General features: G+C 43.1%; 1 protein-coding gene across 4 annotated transcripts in view; it reads right to left on the bottom strand.

The window, feature by feature from the left end:
- Lins1 (lines homolog 1) overlaps positions 1–24,647 on the bottom strand; it is a 132,576-nt gene that overhangs the window by 104,429 nt on the left and 3,500 nt on the right. For 2 of the 4 annotated variants that reach the window (XM_051206486.1, XM_051206487.1), the window contains exons 2-6: positions 11,072–11,570; positions 10,897–10,986; positions 10,144–10,285; positions 8,818–9,405; positions 7,554–7,725 (exon numbers count right to left, since the gene is read on the bottom strand). In XM_051206486.1, the coding sequence (XP_051062443.1) occupies positions 7,554–7,725; positions 8,818–9,405; positions 10,144–10,285; positions 10,897–10,986; positions 11,072–11,470 (1,391 nt within the window). In that variant the 5' untranslated portion in view covers positions 11,471–11,570. Of the gene's footprint in view, positions 1–4,936; positions 5,823–7,553; positions 7,726–8,817; positions 9,406–10,143; positions 10,286–10,896; positions 10,987–11,071; positions 11,571–21,345; positions 21,530–24,647 lie in introns of those variants that run through there. The other 2 variants (XM_051206488.1, XM_051206485.1) reach the window with 2 other exon arrangements.

Below are 24,647 nucleotides of genomic sequence, written 5' to 3'. Positions count from 1 at the left end.
ACTTGTTGCGGGTGGATTCTCCTTCCAATTACACTTGCTCATTGCTTAGACTTCATCTCTCAGTGCTATCCCTTTTTCCCTGAGTTCTTTAGCACTTTTTCTTTCCCAGTTCTTTTTATTCCCCTTTTTTTCTATGCCCAGAGGTCTCATTTAGTGGTTTTTTTTTTTTCCTGGCATAGACTCATCATACATTATACTGGGTTTCATGAGGGCATTTTGTACATCTATATAGTGTACTTTTATTCTATCTCCTTCGTACCTACTTACTTCCCCTTTATCGCCTTTTTCAACTTTGCACTCCTTTTACTGCAATTACCGAACCTTGCAAACCAGTCTTTAGATTGCAATCCTGTTTTCCAATTTCTCTGCCCCTCTGCTAAGCTTTGTAGATTTCAAAATAAGATCCTACACATTTTCGGCAGAGGTTTTCTCTCTGCAGGCCATCATCTTGTGCTGATGACAATGCTAAAATTTTCAGTTTCCATTGGTTTAAAAGGATTTGTTTTCTGCTTAACAACTTACAGTGCCATGTTGTAAGCATGTAAGTTTAATATGTCCTGTTAGCTTGGCTTCCACTTTCACTCTTCCCCAGGAGCCTGATGATTGGGCTGACCATGGCTGTGGATGCTTGCATGCCCACACAAAGGAAGGTTTGCCCCTGTGGATTACACTGGGCAGGATTCGGTTGAGGCATTTGTAGTGTTATATTATTTATGATTTATTAAAGCTTGTCTGAGGATTCAGAAAAGCAAAGTCAGCCACAAGCAATAGAAGCCAGGCACACTCCTTTAATCAAGACTAAGAGAGAGATGGATCTCTGTGAGTCCAAGGTCACCCAGATTTACACAAGAGTGAATCATTCTAAAAGAGTATTATAGCTCACACCTTTAATCCCAACATTAGGGAAGTATATAAGAGAGAGGCATTCACTCTCCAGCCACACTGAGGAGAGGCAGCAGTTTGAGGCTTGGTGAAGAGCTCTTATGGATCAGCCATTCAGTTTGAGGAAGAGGTGAGAGCTAGTGGCCTGCTGCTTTGCTTTTCTGTACTTCAGCTTGAAGTTTGGTCTCTGGGTCATTTATTTACTCATGTTACAGGCATGTCTTCTGGTTGAGCCTCCACTGTTAGTCTTTTCAGATGTGTTTCCTGCCTTAGATTCCCTCAGAAAAGTCTCTTCTGGTTTCCTACTTAGAGTTATAGATGTCCTGGGAATGGATATGGAGAGAAAGCTGGGGAGGGAGAAAAAGAGGATAGGAGGGTGGAAGGGAGGGGGAGAGGAAGATAAGGAGGGGTTTTCAACATTGAATCTTTTAGTGCAAGTGTTTCTATGGTCAGCCACACTCAAAGACACTCCCTCTGGAACATAAACCTCCACTTCGCTAGCACTGGTTACAACAGTGCCTTGGATCCATGGGATGACTGCCACGGAATTTACTTACATTTAGTCAAATGCCTTGTCAGATCTCCACTGCCTATAGAGACTACTCAAATTCTTCAGCTCAGCACCCTGGATCATCTGTCCTGAATACTCTTTTAACCCTTATCACACCAACACTGCCCATACTCAGAGTTGCAACAATTTTCACTTTGCCCACATCTATGACCCTGTATCTCAAGGACAAGAAACCAATCACAGAGAGGTATGACAGGATGATGGGACCAGACTACCTGATGCCCCTACTTAGCTCAGCCAACCACTTTTCCAGCTGGTGATCTTGCAAGTGACTTCATCTGCAAAAAAGGACACATCACAGTACCAGCATCTCCTCTGGGAGTTGAAGAACACCTTGACTAGGAGCTGTATCTAGGGAATGCGTATAAGCTCCAAGTTCTAGTTCTCTACACATCTGTCTTCCCCGGGACATTCTCCAGCTCCTGGAGAGGAATCTCCTCTTGTCAGTGGTGTCTATGATGTTATAGTTGCTGGACACTGGGGACAATGTATAAAGAACCTGACAATGAGAGGACTTCCTACTGATGATTCAAGCAAAATGTGACAAATGCTACTACACTAGGGAAAGAGTCAAGTGCACAGAACACAGGTCCAGTCAGAAACAATGGTCCAGAACCAATCGGGACGGCTTCCCAGACCCGATGCCTGGAAGACCCTGCTGGACTTTGGGGAGAGTGTAAAAAGATTGACAAATGGAAAGACTGCCAACCGATGATCAAGTATAACGAGGCTGCCACTATACTAGGGAAAGAGTCAGTCAGGGCCTGCAAAACCAGGAGAAACTGTCTGGAGAAGCTGAGCATGAGCCGGAGCTCCTTATTCAGAGTCCAGGCAGAATGTCCCCTTCAAAGAAGTGTCCCGAGGAAAGAACCAATAGCAGCGGGACAGCTAATGTCAGCAAATCTGGGACTCCAAACATCCAGCACTGGCTGGAGAAGCTGGGGCAGTCAGCTGGAGTTCCCCACTGCGCCTTCACTCCAAGGCCCAGCTTCAGCCTGCTTCCCACCGCAGGCACTTTCATCCCATGGGATCATCAATAGTAACCTCTGATAGAAATGGTTCACCTTCTAGGTGTTTTCACTCTTGGGTGATTTTGCCCTCCCTGACAGAGTTAGAGGGACCCCGCCATCTTCAGACAAGAGACATTTTGAGGCAAATGCACTTGGGTTTTGAGATGGAGGTGGCAAATTACTCAGTGAGCTCATATACTTGTCTGATTTACACACTGAACCATCTTTTAGCCCTATATATCTTATAAAAAGTAAACATAAAAGTGCAGTAAATACTGATATTGTTTGAGGTGTAAGTGATCCAGGTGGATGTATGTAGGTTATATGAAATTTGCACGCTGTTTTATAATAAGGGAAAATCCACAGACTTTGGCTTCATGGTGGGCATGGTGAGACAGGGTCCTGGAAGTCATGCCTTCAATACCAAAAGATAACCACATATATAAGTACATGAAGATGTGAATGTGTGTTACCCCTACAACACACATGGAGGTCCAGTTATGCCATTCTGTTTTTGCTGGAGAAGCTTCATAACTCCAACAAAGATGCAATGCATTCTTTTTCTTTTATAGGTGTGTAGTATACCAACGAAATGTGTCCAGCTTTGTCTTTTACAGTGTATAATCTTTGAATACACATTCTTCGATATGCTTTACCAGTTATGAGAGAGCTAGGCTTAGTGGCACTTTCCTGTAGCCCCAGTTCCTGTGGGAACTGAGACGAGAGGGTTACACACAGGAGTGTGAAGACAAACAAATAGCAAAATAAAAGTAAGCAGGAATGGAGATAAAGCCCAACGCTATAATGCTTACCTAGTAATTGTAAGGCCTTGAACCAAAACCAATAATTGGAATTCTTAAAAAGACAAGTGGCATTACGGCAGACACTGCCAATACATATCCTTGCCAACAATGTCTCACTAACCTTTTTGACATCTGTACTTATATTTGACTACTATCTTACTGGTTTTCAAAAGTAACACTTCTGCCTGCATAAGTATCAATTGTTTTTATTACTATAGGTAATCAAATATTTGCATCTTGTGTGTGTAGTGTGAGTGTACAGGTGTATGCACCTGGGTATGTGCACTTGGCGGCCAGAACAGGACACATGCCATCTTCCTCCTGCTTTCCTGCCCTTGAGAAATGGTTTCTTTCTAAACTGGAAACTGGCTTGTTGGCCACACTAACAAAGATAAGTGTTTGATGTCACGAATCAGGGCGATGGAAATCAAAACTACAATGAGATGTTATTCCAACTGGAAAGCTACATTCAAAACAAAAGACAAAAATAACCAAAGTAACTCACAATGCACAGGATGCAGAAATGGAGGTGGTGGCATCATGGGTAGAATGTGCAATGCTAAGTCATGGGACAATGTGGGGGTCCCCCAAACTGAGAAGAAAACAGACATACTCCAGCAACCCCATCTATTCAGTAAACACCCAAGAGAAACTGATAATATTTTAGGGAGGTAGACATATGAGTTACCCCAATCTGGCCATTGCATATTAGATACACACATCAAAATAACACAGGAGCCCACAAGTAAGTACAAATGTTAGGTCAATTAATTTTATTTTTGAGGCATGGCCTACCTTTCAGCCCAGGATGACCATCTGCTGCCTTCATTATCCAAGATTCATCATGCCGAGAGCATAGGCATCCACAATCTTGTCATATATATGTACATATATATGAATCATGCTCATAGAGCAAGTAAAGTAGATGGAGCTAGTTATCCCTCTTTGTTTCTGATATGGCCATGAGGGTACACACCTCTATTGCCAGCGCTGGGGAGGCCAAAGCAGGAGGGTTAGCTCAGGGCCACTCTGGGCTATACAGCAAGTTCAGGGCCAGCTTGGGATAGAGAGACCCTGATTCAAAACATTTTTCTCTTACACATTACTATATGTAAAAACTTCAGAGACATAAAACTGAAGTAGGCCAGTGTCTCCCCCAAATTCATGTCCACCTGGAACCTGCGACTAGGATACAGGTCTTTGCAGGTATAAAGGTTTCATACTGGATCCTGACACAGAATGGATAGACATGCACACAAGAACAATGCCACACGAAGCCATGACTGGAGAGATACAGCTACCAGGCAACGGGCATTCAGTACTGTGGTGACCAGCAGGAGCAGCAGGGAAGACATTCAACCCCACCGACATCTTGGTTTTAGGCTTCTAGTCTCCAGAGCTAAGAGGACGCATCTCCCTTGTTTAGGCTATGAAATATGGAGTCATCTGTCATGGCCATCTATCTCTATATAGTCTGAGCTAGCATAGACTTCCAGTTGTTGCCCATGCCTCAGGTGACCTGTCATAGAATGGATCTTTCTCAGGCTGCTCTGGAAAGCAAAGACTCAGAAAACCATTTTTTTTTTTTTTTTTGTGCAGTTTTGGTTCCTTTTTTATTTATCTCAGATATGAAATTTATATAGATGAGAAAAAACCCCGATGACAAATGCTGCTGTGTCACCCAGTGCTCACACTTTATTACACTTCGCCCTCACCCCTTTCAACAACTTCAGAAGTGCGGCTGGGTTATATGGGAAGAGGTTTTTCTCTTGCAAGCGTTCAATAGCACGCTGCAGCTCCTTGAGACATTTCACTGTTCTGAGAAACAGTCCCACTTCACAGACAGCCCCATTAGGAACAACTTCCCCAGCAGCACAGAGAGGAGGAGTGGACTGGTGGGGAAGCAGAGGCCTCGGCTGAGACCCCCGGCTACGTTCTCTTTGATCCCTACTTGTCCTAGGCCGACCTTGAGTTGCCCTGCTCATTTCTTGACGTGAAGATGTCCGTTTGTAGTTTGCTAAATGCGGATTTGTGGCTTCTTCATCAGAATCTTCGGAGCTCTCATAATCTACCAGACTCAGTGGGGTCTGGGAAGGTGGGCCACGGACTGGCACTGTGTGAGCTCTCTTGGGCATCACCACCTGGCTCTGGGGTACCGAAGAGGCATTGGGAGCCGAGGAGACCTGTGGGCAAGCATTTCTGTGGCCAACAGAGGCCAGAGCACGTGGCGCTGTGTGGCTGGCGCTTCTGTCTTGGACAAGTGAGGGGGCAGCCCGGTGAGTATTTGCTCCACATCTTGATTTGGCTGCATCGAAGAACTTGCAGATGGCCAGAAAGTGACCCCAGTCTCTCTGCAGCAACTTTAAATATTTAACAAAATATTCAAGGAAACAGGTTTCGGAGGAAATCAAGAAGTCAAGAAGAACTGTAGAATCGAACACTATATTCTTTAATAAGAATAAGAAAATACAGTGTGGATTACAGCCGTTCCTATGTGTGTAGTGGACCCATGCTTCATTTTCTTGGGTCAGGCTTCTAGAAGCATCGTCCTGTCCTCTGAAAACACAGATAAGGGAGAGTTCAGGGTGGCGGGCTTCACAAACACCTCACACTCACTTGACATAGTACTTTCAAAGGAAATCAAAATAGAATTTGCTCACCACCAACTAGTTTTGGTTTTTGTCTGCACAAAAGTCTGTGTCCTTTTCTTCAACACCAGAAGCCCCTCTTCTTGAGGGCCACTTATTCCATGTTTAAGGTAAAGCTTAAGACCACCACATCAGGGGTAGATATGTGACCCCCAACTGACCAATCAGAACATGGCCTCATAATCCAAGGGAGTTAATCATATCTCCCCTGAGCCATCTCTATGGCTAAAAAAATTACAACTGTAAGACTGATTAAAAAGGAAGGATGAACCATCTGGGTGGCCAGGCCTGAGTATCAGGCTATGAGATAATAGACAGGGGAAATAATAGCTGGCATGATTTGAATACATGAACACACACACACACACACACACACACACACACACACACACACACACACAGAGTTATATTTGATGCCAATTTGGTGCCCTTAAAACTCTCAACTGGCCAAGTGGTGATGTTGCACGCCTTTAACGCCAGCACGCGAGACAGAGGCAGGTGGATCTCTGTGAATTTGTGTCTAGTCTGGTCTACAGATCAAGTTGCAGGACAGCCAGGGCTACACAGAGAAACCCTGTCTAGAAAAACAAAATAAAACAACAACAACCCCAAACAAAAGTTCTCTAACCAGGCCTCAAAAAATTCTATTTTTGTTTAAACCAGTTTCAACTGGTTTCTGTCATTTACAAACAAGAAAACCTTAACAGGATGGCATTTTTTTTTTTTAGGTCCCCATGGCACCTTCCTCTCTGGACACAGTGAACTGAAGCGGAGACTCATAAAGCGGGGGGGGGGGGGGGGGGGGGGCGGGACTTAAGGCAGTGCAGAGTGACAACACAAGCTCTTGGATATTTACTGTAAACCTGCATTTCACTATTTTTGAGCCTAACTGAAATCACATGTAGGAATTCTGTTCCTTGAGTAGAACCTTTTGAAAACTGGCTCCAAACACTCATAGATGGAAAGCAGCCATTGCCAGCTGGGCCCTAACGTAGCAAGCACAAGGCTGCACCGCCAATCATTAGTGAGAAAGTCCTTCTCTCAGGCCAAGGGAGAGAGAGGGGAATGGAGCAAGCACTTGAGGGTTTTAATGAAGCAGAGCAGAGATGATGGAGAGGGTCATCGGCTGTCATTCAGAAGCAATTATAGACACTGTTGCAAGTATAAAGCAGAATTAGGGCAGCAGGGTTCTCGCGATGTGCCTCCAGACCGAGGCCTGAGTGTGTCTGGGAGTGTGAGTTAGGAAAGACTCTGCTAGTTATTTCCATTTGTATTTGCTTTGACAAAGGCACAGGTTGCCCTCTAGAAGCTTGAGGTTTAAAAAACAATGGCTCTTAACTATCAGCCACGGCTCAGAGAAGGCACTGGCTTACCTTGACTCCACAGGCAACACACAGGAACCCAGGGGTTCTGACCTAGCTTTGTTTTACTATCCCTGATTGGCTCAGTAAGCCAGTATCTCAGGATAATGCAAACAGCATCCATTTTCATGGGAGGCAGAGTTAAGATGGGAGGAAACCACAAGATAGTTCTACCCAAGTAGAAAAGAAACAATGCACCAAGCAGAAACACATTTTCTGACACACCACATGTCTCCTGACTCTCTGGCTTGTAGGCAGTCTACTTGAAACACACAAACCTGGTCAGCTGGAGGTAGATGCTGAGGGATGCTTTGGCAGCCTCCAGCATGTCATCGTCCTGTTCTATGAAGACCCTGGACAACCATTCACACTGGTTGTGTAGTTGTAGAGTGGGCTGAAGGTGAGGTCTCAAGAAGGTCAGTAACTGGGACATGAACTTCTGCAAGTCAACTTCAAACAAGAGAAATTTTAGAGCGCAGGTAATGTTTATGAACACAAATAATATCTTGTCTGTACACATCATTGTAAGCGTATTATCGTAATCCACACTCTCAGGTCCTAGAGTCGGGATTAGCTGTTTCACAAATGAAGAACTGAGGATCACAAAGCTGACTCATTTAAAGCGTAGAGTCAGGGTATCCCTCTGCCAAAAGACTAGCCACAGTCTCTCTAAGAAATAAATATGTGATTTCATGATGAAGTATGTGACTTGAGTAGACAACAACCATCTCTTCATTGGCGACCACAGCTTTCTCTTAACTATAGACTGCTAAGCCATAAAAAGAAATGTCTTCAAAACAACACCAAAATCTTCCTTTTGCTTGTTAAAGACCTAAAAGAAAGTACTGTAAAAACCCAGACAAGGTCTAGGAGTTTAATTGCACTCAAACCTCTGAATTATGTAACAGATGCCACCTAGTGTTATAAACTGTAATTGCGCTAATAAGAACATTAAAAAACGATACACAGATGAGCAAGAGGTCACTGCTGAGGAGCTGAGCTCTCCTTGGAACCACAGGCTGCTTACTGTAGACAGCCACTGTTGTCTCTCTTCTAGTGAAAGGAAGTCATACCTTCTACAACACCCACACTGAAATTGCTCTTCTGTGCATTCTGACCCTGCACTTGTCACCTTCAAGTTATGTGCAACAATTCCTTTATCAGCATAACTTCCCCTACTAGTTTCAACAAAACTTCTAATTATCAGTAATGAACGTAGGTAATCATACTGCTTTTATGAATAATATAATTAGATATGAACTGACCTCTATTTGCTTGGTAGTGACTCAAAAGCAATTACTTTCATATTCATTATCCTATGATTTTAATTGTACAAGGAAAACTGACAAGCTTCTTAAAATTCAATTCCCCCACAGCCCCTTCCCTCCCTTTGAAAAAGTAAGTACTAAATTTAATCAGGAAACTATAACTAGATTAATGAAATGGCACTAGCCTTACTACTCACTAATCACGAGTCCCTTTTACTTAAGTGAACAATGAATTGCAAAGTGCTCTGAATAACAAATGAGTTTGGAGAATCACCTCTCATTTCAGCTGCTGAGGTACAATTCTGGAACTTGATTTCTAAGGATTTCACAGTAATTAAGCTGGCTGCTCTCAGGGTCACGTGGTCAGGTCCAGACCTGGGTCTGCATCCAGGCTGAATTACATCCCCTCCAAAGCAGGAAGGCTTTCCAGGCACAGACAAGTCCTTCCACAATCCCAGGCGCACGGCATGCAGCAGTGCATCAGCTAAGGCCAGCAAGTCACCGTCCAGGAGGTGGTCCGGTGACATCAGGGCAGGCACAGATCCCCGGCACAGGTCTTCCCCCATTTTACCAAGGAGGCACTTTTTGATGACTATAACCAATTTCCTTTTAACAAAAGCTGGAATAGGCCAGGCGAGAATATCTAGAGCATGGGGTTTCAAAAATAGCATCCTTTGGCTCTTAAAGTGCAGTTTCAGGTGGATTCTGGAGGCTGTGAGAAGTTCAAGCAGCTCCAGGAAGCACACCAAGCTGTTGACTACATTAGAGGGATTCTGGAAGTTTCCAAAATGCTGAGAAAATAAGGAATTGTAGAATACTTCAAAAGTAATGTCAAAAGGAGCCAAGAGCTGCTTTAGCATTTCTGTAATTATAAAAATAGGAGTTATAAGAAACAGGAAAACAAAAGCTTTCTTAAAACAAAATTTTACAATTCAATGTGTTTTACATCACTTTGTAAGATAAAAAATAAGTTTAAGAAAAGTTACTTCTAATAAAACCAAATGAGGGTACACAGATTAAAAGCTAATTACTAAAAGTTAACATTTGCTTCATAAATATGGACAATATTAAACTACATGAGATACTTAATGATCAAGTTTAATTTCTTTCTAAAAAGGTAATCTTCAGTGCTGGGGAGGTAGTTCATTTGGTAATGTGCTTGCTACCTAAGCTTAAGGTCCTGGACTAGGATTCCCAGCATCCAGGTAAAAGCTAGACAAGGTGGCACATGTTTGTAACCCTGAGCTGGAAGAAGAGGATGGCGCTCACTGGCTGGCTAGCCTATCCCTGTTGATGAGCTCTAGATCCAATGAGGGCTCTTATCTCACCAAATAAGGTGGAAAGCAGTTGAGGAAGATGCCCAGAATTGACTTATGGCCTCTATGTGAAGACATGTGCACACATATCCACATGCATATGTCCACACACCAAATACATACACCACATACATCAAGGTTATGTCCGATAAAAAAAAAAAATGAGGGATTCTTACATTTTTCCATATTTCAAGAGAAATGACGAATAACATACATTTTATTCTCACTACAAACATAATGCTTCTACAGAGGTGATGATCATTTATGGACAGTGTCATCTGTACCTGCTTGCTGGCAATGTGTATCTTTAAAGATTTCCTTTATTACAACTGTAAGAATCCAGAGGCAATGCACTGCTTCTCCACTTTCAGAGGATTCAGAGAGATGCTTTTGGCAAAAAGTGATCCAGGGATTACTCAATGTCATCTACAAATGAGAAAAAAAAAAAGGGTAGTTACAATTATTTTGTTTATAATTAAAAATTACTTATTACACAATACAATGCCACAAAACGTTGTCTACTTGAAAAAAGTATGGTAAATTTGACAAAACAAGGAACAAAAGTATTAATATTCTTTAAGGCAGAAAAGTCAACACACTATAGAAAAGAACCATGAAAACATCCACATTATTTATAAATGGTAATATGCAAGTCTTTCTTTTTTAATACCCTATTCTATTTTCCAAATTTTTACCATAAAGAACTTTAATATTCAAAGTGTTACTTTTAAAACAAGCAATAATTGGAGCACAAAGTCAACAGATGTTGGATATGCATGCATTTGCAAGCCCCTGTAAAATACATGTATGTGAGAATGCACCACGGGCCAGAGGCCAAAGCCAGGCATCCCACTCACTCACTTCCCTCCTCAATTTTTGAGGTAGGATCTTATTTTATTCTTATGTTTTTACATTTGCTTATTATTGCGTGTGCAAATGTCCTATTGATCCAACTATCTGAAGGAGGAAAATCATTGCCAATGATTTCTGAAAGAGTCTGAAAGAGAAATAACTACATTCTGTCTGATTTATCTGACCTTCGCTCTCAGCTGGAAATAGAGGAGCGACGAGAGACACTTCGCAGCCATGTGAGACAACAACTTGTCAGAATTCCGGAGCATCCAGATCTGTGGCAAAACAGACACACTCGTGACACTGCTGGAACCTTTGAAACCTGGACTTGGTACTTAAATTAATTAAAAAGGGGCTCACCAGTTTGGAATCGACTTCAGCTGACTGCAAAAGGCCTTCAGTCAGCTCTCTGTACTCCTCCTTTGCCTGGGGCTCTGTTTCAGGGGACAGCACTCGGCTCAGCATCACATCCAGCACTGTTAACTGAAGGAGCTTCACCTCCCGGGCCCTGCTCATCACAAAGTGACCCTTTGCACACTCCCATGCTTCAGGAAGGGTGGTCGGGTCACTGGAGGATGGCCCATGGTGGCTTGGCACCCCATCAAGTGCACCACTGACATTAGAACGAGCTAGAGAGCCAGCTTGTTCTGAGAGGTCAGGGTTGAGATAAAAGATGTAACCACGGACATCATCTTCAAGGCTGGCTCCAAGAAGTACTTTCTTGTATAATTGATCCAAAATGTCTTCGACACCTTCCATTTTGATCCAAAATGTATCTGGTAAGAGGGTCCACAGCCCCAAAATAAATATTGAAGGCTTAGAAATACAATGACTCTCTAAGATGTTCCCTCAGTGAAGCCTGAAATAAAAAAAGTAATTTATAATTAAGTGTTAAAGCTGTATTACAAATGAAAGAAAACCATGTTCACTTAGCAAGCCTCAAGTTAGAGATAATGTTAGATACGGGACTCTTCAAATAAAAATCGTAATATACTAAAATCACAATGATGAAATGTATGTTTTATATGCAGATAAAGCTATTTGTAGTGTTGTTTTGCATGTGTGTGTGTGTGTGTGTGTGTGTGTGCGCGCGCGCGCGCGCGCGTGTGCATGCATGTTTGTATCTTACTGAGAACTGAACCCCGGATTATTGGGCATGCTAGGCAGGCACTTTACTTCTGGGCTTCATCTCTAGCCCTGCCTTTTATTTTTTGTTTTGAGATGGAATCTCTGTAAGCTGCCTACAGTAGCAGGCTCACCTTCATCTCACTCCACAGCTCAGGGAGACCTTGAACTTATGATCCTCCTGCCTCACACAAGTGAGCCTCTGGGATCATGGGCTGGCATCACCAGCCCAGCAGAAAAATACCAGCTTTCTTCTAACAGTTCTAGGTGGCTGTCTGACTTCTCAGTCTTGCTACTGTTGAAAGTGGAGTCAGACTATAGAAACCTGGCTTCAGTGGAATCTAGCCAACTTGCCCGGTTTATATCTGAGAGGGGGAGTAGGGATTGAGAAAGGGCAGGTAAAAATACTAAGGAAAAGATAGACACAGGATAGAATCAGGAGGGCCCTGAGTTTATTCTTCAACATTCTCGTATACCCAAGCCAAAAAGGGGAAAATGGATGGCAAGAGACTTCTTTATCATGAAACAAAGAAACAACACACTTTTTTTCTTAATTCCTCAAACATTTGGTAGCCACACCTTAGACTAAATCTCTTGTTATCTGCCCTTGAAGGTTAAGAGTAACCATACCTCAGACCAAGTCTCCTCTCTGGGGGCTAGAAGGTCATCAGGGAGCTTTATATTTGTTGAACTTGAGCTTTTTCTAATTCAGTTTGATGTGGTCTGATTTGGAAACCTACTAAAGAAAATCCAGTTTCACCCCAGAAAAATGCTGTATTAAAGGAAAGGAAAATCTGAAAAAGCAGACTAGGGAATCAGCTGGCTCTCACATGATTGCTCAGGGACTGGGTCACTACAAAAAGAAATGCCTTGCTGGTGTGGAAAGAGATGCACCATTCAGAGGCCATGCCTGTTAAAATGTCATAGCTGCTGTCTAGTATGGGGCCCTCTGAATGTGGGGATGCGTTGACATCTTTACAGGATCCACAAGGCAGGCTGCTGCCATGGGAAAAAACAAACAAAAATTTGGAGATGTCTAATCAGGATATAGATGATGTCCACTGACAACTGTTACAGCCCCCTCCCCTGATGTAAAAGAAAAAAAAAAATCCTTTTTAGAAAAAAAATGTAATAAAAAAACATTGGGAGCAAAGACCTTGGCCTCATCCAAAAGCTTAGTATACAAAGTAAAAACTGATATGCTAGACTCCAACAAAATTAAAATGCTGGTGCTCTAAATGATCCTATTAAGAAGCTGAAAGACTGCTGACACAGCTTAGTGGTAGAGTCCTTGACCAACATGCATGAGGTTTGCCATCCAATGCCTGGTAGAGGAAACAGAAAAGAAATAAAGACAAGACAAGCTACGAAGACTTAGTACCATAAAAGCTCTCAAAAATCAGGACTGGCCGTAATGCCGCAAGGCTCTGCTTGGAATGTCGATTCTCCAAATGCAGTCAGATGGTTTTGACAACTGAGGACTGATTCAAAGAAACTGACACTGGGTTTCCCAGACATCCAGAACCAGATCCCCAGCAGCCTCACCTCCCCAGCAAAGGGAGATCAGAAATGCACTGGTGTTCACATGTCTTAGAATTTTCAGAAGCAAGAGGAATAAATAAATAAATCAGTTTGGATACAGAAAGGAGGCCACAGCAGCAAGCTGACTTCATAGCTGAAGGACACTGCACGGAGCTGTTACAAGGCACAGAAAGACCTCACTCGCATGGAGGCCTCTGCCCTTGGCTCCCACGGTATTGCCTAATCATGAGTGTAGAGCTGGGCTTTGCTGCTTTGCTGGGGGAGTGCCTGAAGATCACTATGAAGGGCACTGTCTGTCTTCTGCCATCATTTGCTTCTTGTGTCCACATCAGTCATCCTGGAATCTACTCACCTGTCCTGGGCTCTGTCCTGGACAGAACAGAAAAGCCAGTCAATTGTGATGCAGAAGAGAAGAGCTAGGCAGATGCTGGCCTGATTTTACTGTGAAAGACAATCCTGAGGGATCTCATGAAGGTCTCAAAGAGGCTCGATCTGCATATTTAAAAACCAAGGTTGCAAGCTGACCAGAAAAGGGAATTATCCCTGAGCAAGAAGCTAAGGAGACACCCCCCCCCTCCCCAGGACAGCAGTGAGCACCAAGGCCTCTTTCCTGGCTAGCATAGTTGTCACCCATTGTTATTTTACCTGAACTCTTATCAGAGTCACTGAGAGTGTTCATTAAACAGATAAAAAACTTTGGCTTTAGGAAGACTCTCCCAACTGCATTTAAGTCAGTAATTACAGAAAAATGTCATCCAAGGTGAGGTAGTGTTTTCAAAAAAAGCAGAGCCCTATATAACCCAGTGCTGTCTATTTTCAAGTGTCCTCTCTACTCAGCTACTGTTGGCAAGTGACTAATCTCTTACCACAACAGGAAACAAACAAAACCATGAAAGAACAACAAAAATAACTATAAAGAATACCACTCTCAGAATAGCTGCAATAACACTCAGAGACAACAAATGCTGGCAAAGATGTGCAGAAACGAGATCCCACTGCAAATTAATTTGGCAGTTTCTTAAAAAGTTGCACATCTAGTCACCAGATGACCCAGCAGCTGTGACACTGGCATTCGTGCCAGAGAAATAACACCATCCACAAAACCTGGTACAAGATGTCCTCTACAGGGTGTGTGGTTAAAGGAAGTGACACAGCCACACCATGAAATACTTTTCATTATCAACAACAACCCTACTGCTATATGAGATGGCCTAGATGGCCCTCAGTGGGATTATGCTGAGAGGAAAAAAGGCAATCTCAAAGGCTGCACAATATTTCTGTTCCCGATGAGCAATGTACTGCAGATGGAATTCAGCCGCTGGCTGAGGGCCACACATCCTTAGTAGGCGGGCCTATGAAAGATAACAGAAATGCCAGTGCTAACAGATGGGTAGGGAACAGAGTAACCTCTATATGACAAAATCACACAAAACTAAGCACAAATGCAAATACGTGCATACAGGTGAAGAGGGGAATCTGGAGGCTGTTAGGCTGTGTCAAGACGCTGGCAAGATGGTGCCAAACAAGATCCTGGGCTGTGTTGAACAAGATGCTGGGAGAAAGGCTACATAGTGTCTAATTGTATTTTCCTCAAACTGCTTATGATTCTACCTTAGAGTAAAAGAAGCATATTAAAGAAACCTCAGTAATTTTAGCCAGGTAAGGCAGCACACCCCTCTAATCTCAGCTACTCAGGAGGCCGAGGCAGTAAGATGGTACAGAAGGGAAGAGAAGATTGGAGACATAGCTCAGTGGTAGAATGTTTGCCCCACATCAACCTCCAGAACCACAACAACAAACAAGAGACCCAATTCCCAATTTTGTTAAGTATTATAGTCTTTTCATTCACACACACCGTTCATATCCATTAAATGTTATTAAAAATACACTAGTTCTCTCCCTCCCCACTTTGATGCCCAGGATGTCCTTGAACTTACAGTTCTCTAGTCTAAACCTCCTGAATGTTGGAGTTATAAGCTATGTCACTATGCCCAATTTACTAAAATTCTGATTCTTAAAGCCTCTACACCAAAACCGGAACAGAATGTATTTGAAAGTCCATTTAAAATGTTTTCTTAAAATATTTTAGATGTTAGCCTGGGGATAGTGGTGCATTATTTTAATCCTAGCATTTGGGAGGCAGAAGCAGGACAGTCTCTGAGAGATCAAGGCTAGCCTGGCCTGTCTACATAGTAAGTTTCAGATCAGCCAGAGCTACATGGTAAGACCCTATTTCAAAAACAAACAAACAAACAAACAAACCTAGAAGCTGAGTGTGGTGGTTCATGTTTGTAACCTCCACACTTGGGGGTTTGTGGGACACGGGAGGAAGAGGACTTCAGGAACACCCATGGGTGCCAGTAAGATGGCTCAGCTAGTCAAGGCACCTGCCATAAAGCCCAGTGGCCAGCGTCCAGTCCCCGGAGCCCACCTGGTGGAAAAGAACCAACTCCTACAGATTTCCTCTGCTCTCCACATGTGCAAGTGTGCGCACATAATCAAATGAACATAAAACATAAGTGGTCCAAGGTCAGCCAGTACCTGTCTCTAAATAAATACTTTATTAGTAATAACAATAACACAAAGATCATCTTTGGTACACAGTGAGTCAGCCTGGGCTACATGAGACCTGATGCAAAACAAACAAACAAACAAACAAACAAAACAAAAAAAAAACCCCAAAGAGAACCCCCCCCCAATTTTTAGGATATAGATAGAACTTTGAACACTTCGTTAGAGAAAATGTGGTTTCTCATCACTTAATTTCAGAATTATCCAAACTGCCCATACTTCTATTTCCATGGCCAATATTATTAAAAGTAAAACATTGACTTTCTTTTTACAAATTTACTGGAGTTGGTGAGGAGAGTCAGGATTAAGCCACAGCTTAAGTCAACAATGGCTCAACTACATAGTTCAGATGCTGCCTATGACATTCAATGCTGAAGTTGAAGCACTCCAAGCAAAGGCTTGGATTCCCATCTGTCCCCACTGAGACATCATAAACTGTGGGAAACAAGCAGGGTAAGAGGCCCAGAGTGAACACCAACCAATCAGAACTGCCCTCATTTGCATACCACCCTTCCCCATCTAGAGGCAAACAGTTCTGTCCTTGCCCAACCCACTGGTCCCTTGAAGTGTTTGTAAGGTTATCTTTTCTACTTTGATATGGATTGGTGAATCTGACCCACATCTCATTTGTCTGCCTGGACTCTGGGTCACATCAAGTACCTGCTTCCATTCCTCATGATCCTTGGTAAGCTACATAGGGCTTGGAGACAACTGACAGCCTCTACTTGGGACAACTCCCCAGGAGGACCAGGTTTCTATGCTCCAGGGCTGATGGACTAGAGTTCCTCTGGGAGTTTTCTCTCTGCTTCAGGACCCTTGAACAATTCCACAGAAGAATGAGGAAAGCTTGATTCTTGGCTGGGACCAGTCCCTTGTGGAACAAGGCCTCCCTTCTCTCACACTCCACAGCCCTCTAGTGGCAAGGTACCAGAGCTGTCTTATACCTCTCAACAGAAGGTCTCTCTTCCTGTGGCATCTGACAGTTCCCAACTAAGGACAACTTTGGATCTGAAGGTTGGTATAGAGTGGCCATCTGCTTAGACTGGAAGGAAGAAAGGACTGTTTCCTGCCTTTCCTCACCCCATCTCAGTATCTTAGTGTCCAATGCAGCAGGCCATGGCAGCTCTCCAGGGTGGATCTGCATACACTATGGTAAACACTTGAGTACTATAGTTTCTGTCCTTCCTTTCTGACTGTCCCTCCTGAGATTGACTCCATTCATCTGAGGGTGCTCCATGACATCAGACTGCAGAACCTGGACCATGTACCCAGTGACCCTGACCTTTTAACTGTTGGTTCCAGTGCCAAGATGTCCTTTTAGTAAGTTAAATGCCCTCTCGTGGACATCTTCTCAGGAAGTCCTTTAGGAAGACTAGCAATTCCTTTTGAGAGTGCATGTCAAGTATCTTCAACCTAGGGCCCTTTTCCCCAGAAGGGTTTCTGATACGGTGGGAAACTGACCTCCTCAGTCATGAGACAGTCACCTCTTTTCCCCTCAGACTCACTCTCAGGGGTGGGAGTGAGGGACGTTTGAAAAAAACTGAAAAGAAAAAAAAAAAGAAAGAAAGAAAGGAAGGAAGGAAGGAAGGAAGGAAGGAAGAAAGGAAGGAAGGAAGGAAGGAAGAAAAAAGATCCCCAGACTCTAAAAACATTGGTGTTCCTTTGTGTCATGACCTGGCTCTGAGACAAACAGGCATGGCCCCAAATCAGTACCTTAACTGCAGTACTAGTCTCCAGTTTGCTCTGCTCTCTTACAAACTTTGGAAGAGATTTCATGTTCACCAGCTCTCCTGTCCCCTTTCTCCAGCTCCAAATCTGTGACAAACCCACTGTGGATGTCTGGCCAGGTTCTTGGGGTCCTTAGAAGGGCAGGGGTTGTCCTACCTCGTTCTACTGATCACACCACCCACACCTACCTTCTCAATAGCTCTCCCCAGTACCCTGAGGCCCTGAGCCTCCCTCCCTCTCACACAACTATTTGGGGGATACCTTGAGGGCACAAAGAGCTCCCACTGGACAGAATAGGCCTAATACCCCTTCTGTGAGGTGGCTAACAGAGATCTGGAAATCATCAGAGTCCATGTGTCCTTTCCAGTGCCTGACTCCTCCCACATAGAAACTGAACAGTTCTTTTATTCAAGACCTCTCCACTTCATTAAAGAATTCCATGTGGTATAAAAACTGTCTCCTTGTCTTAGGATTTTTATTGCTATGAAGACACCCTGACCACAGCAAGTCTTATAAAGGAAACATTTAATTACAGTGGCTTGCTTAGTTTCAGAGGTTCAGTCCATTATCATCATGGCAGGGAGAATGCAAACAGACGTGGTGATGGCTATACCTTGATCAGAAGTGACTGTGACAGACTTAAGCTTAAGCAAAAGAAACCTCAAGGCCCACCCCCACAGTGACACACTTCCTTCAACAAGGCCACACCTCCCAATAGTGCCACTCCTATGAGCTTATAGGGGCAAAATACATTCAAACTACACACTCCTATTCTTGAGAAATTTGGTTACTGCTCAAGAAATGAGTCAATGAGACTCATGCCTGTACTTCTTGTGCACTGTTTAGATTTTTCTGTCAACTCAACACAAGCTAGAGTCAGCTGAGAAAAAGGAATTTCAATTACTAGAATGCCTCTATAAAGATGGCCTGTAGGCCAGTCTAGAGGGCACTATCTCGAGTAATGGTTGATGTGGGAGGGCCCAGCCCAGTGGGGATGATGCCATCCTGGGAAGGTGATCTTGGGGTGTAGAAGCCAGGGAGCACATTCCTCTTGGCCTCTGTTTCAATTTCTACCTCCAGACTCCTGTCCTGACTTCTGTCCATGATAAACTGCCAGGTACAAAGTCCTCCCCAAGTTACTTTTGGTCTTAATGTTTATCGCAGCCATAGAAACCAAACTAACACACTTGGAAGCCCCTCCAGGGGGAGATGCAGTTCCCAGACAGACCTTGGGTGAACTTAACCCAGATAAGGCTCTAGAAGAGGGAGTCATAATTACCTGTGCTCATGGTTAAGAGGAGAGATGAAAAAGGACACAAGGAAACCTATTAATTGTACCAAATTGAAAGGAGTAAAACAGGCCCAGGGAGAACACAGCTTTGCTTTGTTCCAGATTGGCCATGAGGACACATACTGAGCCGGATGGAGAGAGGCCCAAAGGTCTTACCATTCCTAAAGCCCATTTCATCAACCAAGCTTCCTTAGATAGCAGACAAAAACCTCAGGAACTAGACAGACCCCAATTCCCTGGACCTCACTTTACTCGATATAGCCCTTAAAATATCTACCGATTTGGGGGAGGCTTCAAGGACCAAGAAGGAAGGGCAGTGTGACAAGCAACAGGCCCTGTACATGAGAGCAGTCATAGAATATGCCTATGCCAGGGTAGCCCTAGCTACCTTCCCAGCATGGCCCCATCCTGCATGCTAAAGCCCAAGTTCACTGAAACTTTCTCTCCTGATTCAAAAGGACCCTCACTAGACTGTTACTGTCAAAATCCACATGCCCACCACCTTGCCCATAACTGGAACTGCAGGTCAACACTGAAAAGGAGACTGCCCCCTCTTGCTCAGAAGTGTGTGTGTGTGTGTGTGTGTGTGTGTGTGTGTGGTGTGCGCGCGCACACACGCGCACATGCATGCATATGTGTGTGTCATCTCAACAATACAAGTCCATAGGGCTCTATGGCCAGAGGGACTGACAGTTTAGACTCTGTTCCTTTACGAAAAGCCCGCTGTGGAGAGGACTCATCTTCAGTTTGACTGATAAGAGCCCAGAGGTAGTATAGACTCCAGATTTTCCATCTCTATGGGAGAGGCTTGAATAAGTCTTGTTCTTAGGAGCTGGAGTCAGGGGGATAGCAGCATTTAACACAAACTTGCTCTTTCCCAAATCGCTCTGCCACTACAATTCTCCAAAGGCTAACTCTTTCTAATGTACCACAGGCCTAGACTGGGCACCAGAATCATTTTGAGCTGGGATATAGTATAGCTCAGAGGTGGGGCATGCGTCTAGTATGTGTGAGGTCCTGGGTTCTAGCCCCAGAACCACCAGTATCACCACCTCTCATTTTAGTACCAGAAGAAACTTGACTATGATCTGGACAATATTCTCAAATTCTAGAGCTTGAGTTCCCCAGAAGGCTTGTTAGAACATGCACACCATGCTTGCCCATCTACCCTAGATTCTGACTCTGTGGGTCTGGGAAGGTTCAAGAATTGGATCAAAGCTGACACTAAAATTTTCTGCTCAATTTTACTGATGAGAAAGTTGAGTTCCCTGGCTTCATATCACACTGTGCTAAGCATTTTCTAAAAACGGAACATCTTATTAATATTAAAAGTGGCGGTTTTCTACTCTTAGTTACTCATGATTAAGCAGTCCTTCCAAAATCAATCTTTCATGGGAAAGACTCCCTACTTTTTACCACCCCAAGTCCTGTTAAGTGTCGCTCATTTCAGCATCCTGTTTGTTGGGTCAGTGAGACCCAGTGATTTCTCTACTCACCCTACCCCTTTCTGCCTGGTACAGCTGGATTATGGCTACAAGAATGTCACTGGGTGACATCTCGTCTATTGTGGTTCTATTCATAATTGCTGAGTCCTTACACAGTACCATCCAGAATGGTGCCTACCAACATCCAGAGCATAGGCTACCATTTTTTCCATGCTTTAGAGGCTAGACATGGCTTACAGAGCAGTGGCCATACATGGAAGACAGTATAAATTATTAGGAAAAATTTCCAAGCCCCAGATTCTAGAGACCAACCAAGTCATAGTTGCTACATTTGGGGTTGGGACTTCCTCCAATGAGTCATTATTTAAGAGTTGAGTATTTAACCACTGAAAACAAAAAGTCATATTGTTTTATATATAAGACCCATTGGTATTTTTCATTATACTTTCACGAATAAACCAAACACCATATACACCCAGACACACATGCACACACATGTGTGTGCTACATGTGTTCAGGAGCCTGCAAAGGCCAAAAGAGAACGTCAGGTCTCACGGAGTTAGTGCTACAGGTAGTGGTAAAGCATCTAATGTGGGTGAGGGACTGAACTTGGGTCCTAAGAGCACTGTGTGCACTTGAGTTGAAGGCAAGGTGTGTCGGTGCCAGTTTGTAATCCCAGCACTGGGGAGACAGAGGTAGAAGGATTTCTGAAGTGCCCTGGCTAGCCAGCCTAACTGGTGACTGGTGAGCTCCAAGCCAATGAAGGATCTTGAGTCATATGAGGTTGATGGGGTTTCTGACACCCAAGTTGTACTATTGCCCCCATCCACACAAGCACATGTATAAACCCACACGTTTGTACGTACAAACACACACACACACACACACACACACACACACACCCCAATGAACTGGCTTCTGTAGGTACCTACCTGAAAGATTATACTGGAGTAGTCAAACAAATGTGGTTAGTTCCTGGGACTGCTTCTTCATGGACAGAAAGACCATCATTAAGACAGGGTGAGGTTTTCCCCGACGTTCTTTAGGACCAAGAAACAACAGTCCAGGTTTGGTTCAGCAGGAATTGGAGATCAGTGCAGTGGACTTGTGGCTTATCTGGTGAAGGAAGATCCTGGAGTTACCTCCCTCCTCTAGACAATGGTTTACAGGAAGAACAATATGCCTGACTTGGCTGCTGCACAGATGTGCAGATGTGCTGCCCCCATTGAAGTCATCACTTAAAACAAATCTAAGAATATACATACATACATACATACATACATACATACATACATACATACATACATACATCCTTGTCTAAATTGACTTTGAGAAGTAAAGACTAGTGGGGGGGGGGACTAGTGGTCAGAACAAGATTTTAAAGCAACTCAATGTACCAGAGAAACATTCTACTGGTAACATAGCTAAGGGAGTAGAGGCTTCTCTACCATGCCTGCATCATGAGGTGTCACCTACTAAGGAGCACTGTATCCCTCACACATCCCCCACCCCTCTCCCCAGACTGCAAGATTTTTAAGAGTAGTGTCTTCTGACAACTGTGAATGATGAAAGAAACAAAAACATTTCCTCTTATTAAAAGCCATATAATAATCTAGCCTAGAGAGATGGCTTGGTAGTGAAGAGCACTTGCTGCTTTTGCAGAGGACCTGAGTTCAGTTCCCAGCACCCACACAGTGGCTCACAGCCCTCTGTTGTTCCAGTTCCAGGGGATTTGACACCCTTCTCGGGCCTCCTCAGCACCAGCATACATGTGGTTCACAGACATACACGAAGACACCCATTCCCAGAAAACAGAAACAAATATAGACGAAACTGTGCTACACTGAAACCCTAGCTACCTACTTCATATCAGAGTGGGAAAACACCCCAGAGGAGTGGCTTCTACATCAGTGAGGTCCAAGTACACCCAGGAAGGCTGCCTGCCTTTGCTGCATGCTATTTGGTAGTATTATTTAAGAACTGGGCCTAACATGACCCTGTAGAAGGAATATCACTTACACTAAAAAATAAGACACAGCTTACTACTAGGAACTAGGTAGACTAATCATTAGTTCTTATGTTTTTAAATAAAACTTAAATATGTAGTTATTGTATACTGTTGAAAGGATCCTGAAAGTTTAAAACACAGTAATCAACATTAAAATATTTTGCCCACATTGATACTGTAAATATAAATGTCTTACTATTAATAAGTCAATGTGTTATAATATCAGTATCTCTTGTATTAAAATAAAATAAAATAGGCTGGCAAGATGGCTGAGTAGATAAAGGCTGGTTGACACCTGAGTTCTATTCCTGGGACCTACCACATGCAAGGTGAGAAGCAACTATTGAAAATTGTCCTATGATCTCCACATGAATGCATACATACATACATACATACATACATACATACATACATATATATATATATACATATACACACACAAACTAAACAAATATAAAATTGTTTTAAATTAAAAACGAACCATGCTATGGTAAGATAAAATCATGAAATTAAATCAAGGATTTTTTTTTTGTTATTGTTGAAATATATTTACCATTTTAAAAATTTGAAAATATTTACAATCTGATTTTGGGGGTCAGAATATTTGTACTGTGTTTCCATGCAAACCCTGCCCTTATCCTCAAATAAACAGAATGGTATAGATGCTTAACTGGGAATACGAGTGGAGTTGGCTAATTTAAATTAGCTATTTATGTACAGTACTAATAGTTTTCTTTTTGTAACATTTAACCTGTCACTTAAACAAATTTTCTAAATATTTCTAATATCAATAATAATATTGTGCAGTCTAAGGTTGGGGTGTAGTTCAGTGACACAGCAGCTGCCTAGCAGGTGTGAGTCTCTGGATTTGACCCCTAATACTGCAACAAAATTCAACCAAAGAAAAAGCAACCTCCAAAGCTTTGTAACCTAACCTACTTTCAAGTCAAAGAATTTTAATTTACGAATCAGCAAATCTGATAGCGGAAGTCAATAAAGAATTCTGGGTTCTTCAGTAGCACACCTTGTGAAATTCCGGCTATCTGATTGATGTCTCTCCTGTTATCTCCACATGGTTTGAAAAGCTGCTGCAGCAACTCAGATGTGGGATTTTAACGGGAAGATGGTGGAGCTGGCCATGTGGAGAGAGACAGGGCCCCTCACAAAGGCGCTGCCAGGCCTTCCTGTCTCCTAGGCAGCAGCGTCTGGCCTGAGCTGACAGCTCTGCACTTTATGACAGTGTCTCCTCCCTGCCTTACATACCGACTCCATCTCTCCCTCTCTTTCTCCTCCTTCATGGAGTCTGAAACTGCCTGGTTCTATACTTAGCAAATGTCCTACAAACTAACTTGTAAAGTACACCCGAACTGTTAAAAATAAAACCTTAGCAAATGTAAAGATCTAATTCTTTTTAAATCAGTGATTCACTAATTGGGTAACATCTCATTTAACAACTGTTCTCTTTTTCTCTTTCTTCCTTTTTTCTTTTATTCCCTGTAATGCTCAGGGTTAAGTCCAATGCCTTGCACATGCTAGGTAAGTACTGTACCCCTGAACCAAACTCCAGACATTGTATAAAGACATAGAAAAGGCATTCTAAGGAGCTGGACCGTGGAGCTGTGTTCTGTAGGCAGAAAAGCAAAAAGCAGAAAAACAAATGATGTTCACTTCTGAGTCATTTTCGTTCTAGGAATGACAGGGGACATCATTCCAAGCTGGCTTAAATACAGTGGGTTCCAATGAGTTCCTGTTGTACAGCCCTTGTGTGAGCTTTTTATTTTTATAAACACACACACACACACACACACACACGCACGCACACACACACACACACACACACAAGCCTATTTCAAAGTTCAGTTTCATTACCTACACTTAGTACAGATGACTGTTCCAGTTTGATCTAGCTGATTGGTTAGGCATGGTGCAAAAACAAAGGCCTCCAACATCATAAAATAGTGGCAAGCTATTGCAAGAAAAATCTTAAAAACCCTGGTCTAGACTATTTCTTGTAATTTTCAAATCCCATAACCCTAGGAACACTGCAGACCTCATGCAGGGTCTTAAGGGGAATTACTTCAGTTATAATTTACAGGCCTTGCCTAGACCAATTCGTAATTATGTTGATGCTTTAAATGCATTGAAAGGTAAAGGAGTTAGGCTAAAGGAAAGCTGTTCTGGTTTCCAAACTGTCTGGGACAATTCTTTGTTTTTACAGTAAATCAC

This window comes from Phodopus roborovskii, unplaced genomic scaffold, assembly GCF_943737965.1.
Source record: "Phodopus roborovskii unplaced genomic scaffold, PHOROB, whole genome shotgun sequence".
NCBI lineage: Eukaryota > Metazoa > Chordata > Mammalia > Rodentia > Cricetidae > Phodopus > Phodopus roborovskii.
The sequence above is the reverse complement of the archived record's forward strand: the minus strand, read 5'-3'. Positions and strand labels throughout refer to the sequence as shown.